General features: G+C 57.5%; 3 protein-coding genes across 3 annotated transcripts; 1 reads left to right on the top strand and 2 right to left on the bottom strand.

Annotated features, from left to right (window-relative positions):
- Positions 1–1,520: 1,520 nt before the first annotated feature.
- Positions 1,521–5,444, bottom strand: SDRG_14673 (hypothetical protein; the record flags this gene model as incomplete). The annotated part of the gene is made up of 3 exons (XM_008620822.1): positions 1,521–3,195; positions 3,249–4,158; positions 4,226–5,444. 3 exons carry the CDS (start codon positions 5,442–5,444, stop codon positions 1,521–1,523), a joined length of 3,804 nt encoding a protein of 1,267 aa, XP_008619044.1.
- Positions 5,445–6,659: 1,215 nt separating this feature from the next.
- Positions 6,660–7,151, bottom strand: SDRG_14672 (hypothetical protein; the record flags this gene model as incomplete). The annotated part of the gene is made up of 2 exons (XM_008620821.1): positions 6,660–6,992; positions 7,043–7,151. The coding sequence occupies 2 exons, from the start codon at positions 7,149–7,151 to the stop codon at positions 6,673–6,675; spliced, it is 429 nt and encodes a 142-aa protein (XP_008619043.1). The 3' UTR covers positions 6,660–6,672.
- Positions 7,152–7,638: 487 nt separating this feature from the next.
- Positions 7,639–8,634, top strand: SDRG_14671 (hypothetical protein; the record flags this gene model as incomplete). The annotated part of the gene is made up of 3 exons (XM_008620820.1): positions 7,639–7,804; positions 7,840–8,495; positions 8,611–8,634. 3 exons carry the CDS (start codon positions 7,639–7,641, stop codon positions 8,632–8,634), a joined length of 846 nt encoding a protein of 281 aa, XP_008619042.1.
- Positions 8,635–9,149: the final 515 nt, after the last annotated feature.

Here is a 9,149-nt window from a genome sequence, read left to right as displayed (position 1 = left end):
TCAATGCCTGTGCTCCTAGAATGAATTATAGCCAATAATGCATGGGCTCTATTCGACCCACATCCTACGAAAGTCGTCATTTGATTGTATGCCAGTTGGCGAAAGCGGTCCTTGCGGACTTGGTAGCCAAGTACGGCGTCACCGGTAACAAGGAGCACAACCGTGAACTGGCAGGCATTGCGGTCAAGCTCAAAGTTGAGGTGCCCAAGGTGTGTGCGTGGTTTGCCTCCCACCATGCAAAGTCGCGCAAAGCTGCGGTAGCTCAGGTGCCAGTACCGGTGCCATTGCCGCCACTGTGCTGGAACTTCGTCAATTCGAAGCACCCGCGGTGACCACCGCGGACGTCGACAACGTGTCCGCACTGCTATAACGAACAGTTCTCTGCAGTACGCAAAGGTGCCTCGTAAGTCCACTGATGATTCGACTATCTGACATTTTATTTTACCACGTAGCCGAGTTTGGGGACTTCTCTGCTCGCGCCGCCGCTACCAAGGCTGCGTGGCACGCACTTCCGCCCGGGAAGAAGGCGCAGCTGAGGCTACGTGAGGTCCGAGCTTGACGAGCCAGGTCGGGGCGGGGTCTGGGCGCGCGGCGGGTGCGATGAGCGGGAAGCATCCAACGATAGCGCTTGCGAGCAGCCGGATCCAGCGACGGGGTGGCTGCAGCACTGGAAAAAGTCGTGGCAGTTGCTCGGCGAGGTCAGCGACCGTGTGTCCGAGGGCACTCGCCGTTCCGCCTTTCGCACGGCATCTGCAAAGCCACTGAGTGGGACGGCACAGCGATAGTCTTCCGACTCATGCGAGAGCCCAAACTCGTCGTCGTCGGTGTCGTACGTATCGTCAACGGACTTGGTCTTATCGTCACTGGTCTCCGTCGTTGGTGCACCATACGTAAAAGAAGCATCCGCACATGCAGGTGAGCCAGATGGTGGTGACACATTGTCTTCCTGGACAGCTGCAAGTGTGGTACCGGAACCGGTGCCGGCTGCTTGCGGGGCACGCGAGGGCGTTTCACGGGTAGCTTGCTGTCGTGCACTACAGTATACTGTATGCTCTGTGGCTAGAAATCTTCGAAACGAGATCGCGGCCGCGACGCAAGTGCGCTCGTATTCAAGGTCGATCTCCATCTCTTCCGCTCGCCTTTTCTTCGTCGACCAGAAAGACCTGCCCATGCCACCGGTTCTTCAGCTCGTCCACGTCCACAAATGAGAGTACCACGGTCTATTTTAGCGTTGTACGTTAACCCGATACCGGGTTTTTCCCGGGTATTGGATCGCAAACCGGGTTTGCTCCGGGGTATCTCTCAATGACTACTCAATCTCAATCTAAATAAAAACACAATGGTTACTAGGTCGTATCGTCACACCTACGTGCACGTTCTAGACAATTTAGTTTGTTCTGGCTACGCCCACAACCAACTATTTTCACGTTTAAGCGGCAAGTTGTGTTGCATTCGTACCTAGCAATCGCCGAAACTGTCAAAAGAGTCTCGTCCACTTGACACCTTGATACAAGCTTTAGTTACAAGGGACGCTGCAACTGCGCCTGCGCAGCGAGGGTCGCGAATTCACCGTCGGCCTTTGCGAGCAGCACGTTGGGCGTGTCGTACTCGACGACGCGGCCAGCGTCGAGCACGAGAATCCGGTCCGAGTCGATGATCGTGTCGAGCCGATGCGCAATGATGAGCATCGTGATGCCCACAAAACACTCCGTGATCGTCGCTTGGATGCGCTTGTCGGACTCGAGGTCAATGCTGGCGGTGGCTTCGTCCAGGACCACCACCTGGCTTCTGCGCAAGAGGGCGCGCGCAATGCAGAGCAGTTGGCGCTGACCGACCGAAAAGTTGCTTCCGCGCTCCGCGACCTCGTCGTCGAGCGAGGCAACGCCTTCGGCCAAGTGCACTTGCTTGAGGACTCGCCAGAGCTCGTCATCGCCCGCAGTACCCGACGGGTCCAAGTTGAAACGCAACGAGCCAGAGAAAAGCACTGGGTCTTGCGGGATGATCGTGAGCCGCGACCGGAGCGTTGTCACCGACACGGTCGCAATGTCGACGTCATCGATGGCAATCGAACCGGACGCTCTTGGCACCATGCGGAAGAGCGCGGCCATGAGCGAGCTCTTGCCCGAGCCGGTGCGGCCGCAGATGCCAACTTTGGCGCCCGATGGCACCGTGAACGACACTTGGTTGAGGACGAGGTCGAGGTGTTCGCGGTACCGCATCGAGTAGTTGCAAAAGGTGATGACGCCAGCCGAGGGCCATGCTGCGTCGACAGTGACGCGACCGATCGTCGACTCGTCTTCGTTCTCGAGTGACTTGTAGTGACTGAGTCGCTCGACCGACGTCATGAGATTCTCGACCATGTTGAGCATCTTGGCCGTGTTGGAGAGAAACACCGAGAGCTGCGACGCATACGTGAGCGTCAAGCCCGCTGCGGCAATCCCAATCGAGGCTTTGGTCAGAATGCAAATGAAGGCGACGCCGGCGATGATGGCGGCGCTGAGCCAGTCGAGGCGCATCTGGAACCACCGGCCGGCACACGTAAAGAGGAACGAGAAGCTCATGTAGTGGTCGACGGACGCGCGCTGCTTGGCGAGGATAATGCGTGTTTTGTTGAAGGCGCGGATCGTCGAGAGACCGCTGAGTGTCTCGGCGACCGACGTGACAACGGGCGACCGGCTCGTGCTCTCGAGCCGCTTGAGCTCGGTCGACGACTTGTTGTAGTACTGCTGGACCTTGAAAAAGAGGTAGGCGAGCGGTACGTACACGATAAGAATGTACGGCGTCGAGACGACGCACACGATGAGGACGGCCACGATTTGAAATACAAACTGCAGCAAAAGCAGCCCAAAGTACGGCAGCTGCGAGTCGGTTTGGTCCAAATCGCTCGAGAACCGGTTGAGGATGCGACCAATGGGCGTCACGTCAAAGAACGTTGGGACGGGTGCGGCGAGGACCTTGCGCAGCAGCAGTGCATGCAGCGACTGGGAGCACTTGATGGCGACCATGAGGATGTACAGCGATCGGCCATACACGAGCACGACCGAGACGACCGCGCACCCGAGGTAAATGTACCCGGACGAGACCTTGGCCATCATGGTTGCATGGTTGGACCAGTAGCTCATGAACCAGTCCGTCATTGCGAGCGCAGTCTGCGAGAGGGTCAAAAAGACGCAAATCGACGCCGCCACCACCAGCCTAAGCGTCATTCCAGCATGAGATCTAAAGAACAATGACCAAGAAGTACGCACCCGTTGTAGCCGCTCGAGCCAAAGTAGGTCTTGTAGGTTGCAGCCGAGACAGCCCCGGTGGCGCGGTCTTCCTTGTCCATAAGGCCACCGCCAGCCTTTTGGACGCTAGCACCCGTCTCCTTGGGTGGCGTGGGCTTGTCGAGCGATGGGGACGCGCTGTCGTCATTGTCGTCCTGTGTGGCATTGGACTCGGTAAAGTTCATCAAATGTGGAAAGTCCGTCTTGAGCGACTCGAAGCAGCCGTCACCGACGATCGACCCGTTGTCCATGAGCAACACGCGGTCCGCGAGCGGGAGAAAATGGTAGTGACTGTTGAGGACCAGAATCGTCGTCTTGCCACCGAGGAGGCCGCGAATGCACTCGTGAAAGACCGCCGTTGCAACATGCACGTCGAGGGCGCTCAGCGGGTCATCGAGGAGATAGATGTCGGCCGATTGATGGTACACGCTGCGGGCCAAGCTGACACGCGCCTTCTGGCCGCCACTCAAGTTGATGCCGCGCTCGCCAATTTCGGTCGCGTCGCCCAAGGGCAACATGGCGAGGTCTGGTCCGAGCTGGCACGCCGCAAGCACCCGGTGGTAGTAGTCATCGTCGTCGTCGTCAGCATGGAAGAGGATGTTGTTCTTGATCGTCGCGTGCTGGATCCACGGCTCTTGGCTGACGTACGAGAGACGACCCGCGACATTGCGATGGCCGTGGACGTGGGGAATTTCGCCCAGGATCGCGCTCACAAGACTCGACTTGCCGCTGCCGACGGGCCCGACAACGATCGTGAGGCTACCCGGCGTCAGCGTGAATGTGAGGTCTCGAAGCGTGAGCGACGATGCCTCTATGTCAGGGGTTGACGTGGCCCAGCTGAACGCAGCGTCGGTCATCGCGACCGTCGTCGGCCCATTGTAGACCGGCGCGTCTTCTATTTTTAGAAAATGAAGTATGAGAAACCGTTACACGTCCACGAGCAACACAGTATGACATACCAATCGCGGCGACCACATTTGTCGACGCCAAGTAGGTGCCAATGCGCTCGCACGACGCGAGCATCTCGGCAGTCATCATGATCGACGTCGAAAAGACAGTGCACGGGAAGCGGGCGACGTTGACATAGGCCAGTGCCGTGAACGCAATCGGCGCCGTGAGCGTGTGGCCGAGTGCAACATACACGAGGAGGCAGATCGCGAGCGAGATCACGGGCGCTATGTAGAGCAAGACGGTGTTAAACGTCCGGCGGGTGTGGTACTTCTTGAGGAGCGCAATCTCGTGGTCGCGGATCGTCGCGAGCTGCGCTTCTAGACTCGCCTCCCACGCGTAGAGTTTGACGACGCGGATGCCTTGGAGCACCTCGTTCGTGAGCTTGACGCGGCTGGCTTGGACCTTGAGAAGGTCGCGTCGAATGTCGCCGACCTTGCGCCCCGAGACGTAGCCAACGTACAGGGCGAGAAACATCGTGACGCCGCCAATGACGCCGACAACGGCGCCAAGCTGGTACCCAATCAGAATGTAGACCGCCAGCAGCATGAGCGGCCCAACGAGCGCCCAGTAGCCAAAGCTAAAGCCCATAAAGATCCGGTCGGCGTCGACGGACGCCAACGTCACAATGTCGCCGGTCGAGAGACCGACTGCGGCCGCGCCCGAGAGCATTAGCGTCTTGCGAAAGACCAAGTCGAGGACAATCGACTTGGCGTTGCAGCCCGTGTGCGAGTTGGAGTACTGCGCGTAATCAATGAGCGTAATCGAGACGAACGAGAGCGCCGTGAGAAGCGCTGCCAACACGTAGCCGTTGGTGATGTGCATGGACGTGTGGACGACCGGGTCTTGCTCGATGCACTGCAAGATCGACTGGATCAAAATCGGCTGCAGCAGCATCATGCCGGCGTACACAAAGTAGAGAAAGAGGTCTCGAAGGATCTGACCGCGAAATGTCAGCCACAGCGCGTAATGGAGGCGCGGCACGGCACGGATCTTCTCGAACGCCCAATGCGGCTCGAAGCGATCGTGGAGGGCGGCAGCCGTGTCGTGCGCCGGCAGCGGCCACGTGTCGTCCTCGGTCAGCGGCGCGATCGCGCCACGCTGAATGAGGCGGCTAATCCAGCCAATGGTAAGGATCGAGGGCCAGCGCGCCGTCTCGCGTGGGTTGACCCCGCGGTCGCCTTTGCTCACGTCGTTCGTTGGTGTTTGCACTGGATGGTACGATGTCATTTTCGAAATGCGTCAAGGAGACTTGGTTTCGGAGTGGTGTGAAGAGGCTCTGTATTCCATCAAGAAAACGCGACCGACGTAAAAGCCACCGCGGGTTAGTCGACGTCATGTTCGGCGGTACATACTATACCAACTAGGTGTTTGTGTGCGGTCCTTTCTACTGGCTGTTTGGGTGCATCTGACTACCGCCGCACCTCACACGGCATTAGGAATGACTACGAAGCTGATATTCCAGTGGAATCGCGCGGTTGGGACCAACGCTCCTCGACACAATGTCGGTCGTTTCTGCCGCGACAAACCAATGCTTCCGTTAGAAGCCACACGTAATGGTGTTTGGTGTTGTATCGCAGTCGAACGACAAGTTGCCTTCTGCAGAGAGTGCATAGTCTCTGGGTAGCCTCGTGAATGCCTTTGTATCGGGGCCTGGATGCTGTTGCGTTGGAGACCAAAGTGACCATGTTTGTTTGATCGATCGACTCGTGGGCTGCTCGAGTCATCAATGCACGATGAGTGCTCGGATGGCGCGCAGAGGATCAACCGCTTGGCCAATGGCAGGCAAGCCAAATGCATGTCATTGCAAATGACCATCATGCGCACAACTTGTTGAGCCAACCGGATTGCACTATCAGTGTTACTCGTATGACGCGCTCAAGACCACGGCACGGTCAGTGGTCCAGCGTGCGTGGACCAGTGTATTGTCAATCGCTAGCAACTACGTAATCGCCCCTACACAACATGTGCTGCAGAGCAACCGTGTGTGCCCATTACTAGACTACGATCGAGCTAACCCTAGCCCCAAAGTCATCCTGTGCCTCAATTCTGCGCCGGGCTGAGCATCGCGCACGACTTGGCACTCGACATGCTAAAGCAACGTATCGACTCGAATACGATTTGAATTTCTATTTGAACAGATCTACATACGGCAAACCGATAGCATAACCGTCATTGGCCTAGACCAAAGGGTCGTCGTCATTCATCTCGGTGCCTCGATGACCAGCTCTTTCTCTTTGCAGTGTCCTTGAAGCCGCTCGAAACACCAGAGGCGCACGAATTCATCCTGCATTGCACCAAGTTAAATCGATATATTTCCCTAGATAAACCGAAACACCAAATATCGATATGCATAGGGTCGTCCGACGAGATGTACTGTTTTCGCAGACAAAATACAACAAAACCATCTGCGACACAGTCTTATGCTGGTCATAATTGTCGATTATCCAAAAACGAACTATGTTGAGGGGTCGGTCAAGTGGTGAAACACTTGATCCAGCGCCAGTTCGCTGATGCTATAGCGCTCAATGCGAAGCTCGTGCTTGGCGCCTTCGAGCAGCTCAAACAAGTCGGCGAGCGTCACATTCGAGGCCGACTGGCGGTCGACTTCAAACGCCACGAGCGTCCCAAACTGCTCCAGAACGCGCGTCGGACCCACGCGAGCAGTGAGCCGTTCGATCAACGCCGCGCAGTCCTTCTCGAGACGCCACGCGTACACATAGTCGGCGACTGTCGCCCCCTCGACTGGAAGCGTCGACGGCGGCGGCAGTAGACCCGCTGCGAGTGTTCCAGGGCATGGACGAGACCCAGCTGGTCGCAGACGATACCCGCTTGAACGAGCTCGTCATGACCCTTGACTCGTAGGTCCACCCAGGCGTCGCGCTCTTCCTCGGTGAGAGTCTCGTTTTCCAGCACGTGGCGCGCCACGTCGGCCATCGCCGCCCGCGGGTTCTTCGTCATGAAGCGCGAGACCTTCTTCGCCAGCTTGTCCGCGTCCTCCTTCACCGGATCCATGAGCGCCGAGCGGATCGCGCTGCCGGAAGCGACCGAGGAAAAACCGATGCAAAGTACATCCAAAGCCCGGCCTTGCAGCAGACCCGATCGGCGAGCGTCCCATTCCAGCGCGCGGATCAAAAACGACGTTTCATTTCTTTTCATCTAGGTTTCAGTATACCGTGTTGGGTGTTTTTAGCAAATGTAGCTGTGTTTGATTAGCCAATACAACTTTTTCATACTTTTTATATTTAACAATAGCCGATAGGATAAACGAACGCCACGGAGCGCAAGCAAACGGACGGCAGCCAGAAAAAACGCCTTTCCGCACCGCGCCGTGCTCCTCAACGACGTGCTCTTGGATGCGATCGTGTCGTACCAAGACGGGTACTTTGGCGATCTTCGCCCGCGCGTGCTGCAGTGGAAGAGTATGAAGCGCAGCCATGGCGACTACCTCTTGCCGAGCGGCGACCGCGTCTCGGGCGGCCTCGATCTCATGCTCAACTGGCTCGGCGCCGACAAGCGCTTCCTGCTGCACATTGCCATCTACGAAGAAATTTGGATCTCATTCTGCGCTGGCTCGCGTGCTGCGGCCGGTCTTATGTCTCGGCCCAGACGCTCGACTGCGCAGCGCGCTTTGGCCGCCACCGCTTCGTGCGCTTCGTCCACGAACTCGGATACCCGGCGACGGTCCAGGCCATGAACTCGGCGGCGTGCTACGGCCACCTCGACGTGCTGCGCTTCCTCCACGAGCACCGAGACGAGGGCTGCACGAGCAAAGGCAAGGACTACGCGGCCGAGAACGGTCACTTGGACGTCGTGCGCTTCCTGCACTCGCACCGGTCGGAAGACTGCTCCATGGCTGCGCTCAACTTTGCCGCGCGCAACGGCCACTTGGACGTTGTCCGCTTCTCGAACACACAGCGCGACGACGGTGCGACAGTCGACGCAATGGATTTTGCCGTGTGCAACGGCCATCTCGACGTCGTCTTGTACCTGCACGCGCAGCGCACGGAAGGGTGTACGCGCTTTGCCATGGACTACGCAGCCATAGGCGGCCACTTGCGCGTCGTCGCCTTCCTGCACGAGTCGCGCTCCGAAGGCTGCACGACGCTCGCGATGGACGGCGCGGCCGAAGGTGGGCACCTCGACGTCGTGGCCTATCTGCACCGCCACCGCCATGAAGGCTGCACAGACAAAGCACTCGAGGGCGCAACGTACCGCGGCCGCGAAGACGTGGTCCGGTTTCTCTTGGCCCACCGAAACGAGGGCGACCTCGAGCCAGGGGTAGATAATAGTGGTGGGGACGCCCGTCTCGGTGGCGCAGCGCGGCGTGACGTTACCAAAATACATGTATTGCATGCATATCTGTTTTGGAAGGAACATGACAAGCGCTTGCCAGCACACCAACATCATTCTGTTTTAACCCGTCGCCGCTGTTGCAGCGCTATGACACTATATAGGCTAGTACTAGTACCTGATTAACGTTGTCCACTCGATGAACCGTGGAAGGGACTCGCCAACCTTCTAAAAAAGTGCAAGGCTGGCGCCAAGCTTAGTTCGGAAGTGATTCTAATCGAGGGATGATGTGGTGTCACTGGATGGTGGCCACCCCATTCTAAAAAAGACACTGCCGTGGGTGCCAGGGCTGCCTTGGCTCTGGCTCGTGCTCGGGCTTGGCAGTATCTCGATGAATCCGATGACAATTTACGAAAAAAATCGAGGTACAGTATAGCCATCAATATTTTTCGTTGATCCCTACCCCGCATAGGGCTAGGTTTCATGACGAGAAGTTGTGGCGTCCATAAAGAGCAGGAACTATTCTCTTGACATACGACCCACCAAAGTACTGCATAACAAAAACGTCGAGAGGTTCATGGCATGGGTCTTGTGTACCGCCCTAAGCGAGCTGCATGCGTACCAACAGAGTAATCCAATATA

The sequence above is a fragment of the Saprolegnia diclina genome (assembly GCF_000281045.1).
Source record: "Saprolegnia diclina VS20 unplaced genomic scaffold supercont1.75, whole genome shotgun sequence".
Lineage (NCBI taxonomy): Eukaryota > Oomycota > Saprolegniomycetes > Saprolegniales > Saprolegniaceae > Saprolegnia > Saprolegnia diclina.
This window is presented reverse-complemented; position numbering and strand designations above follow the sequence as displayed.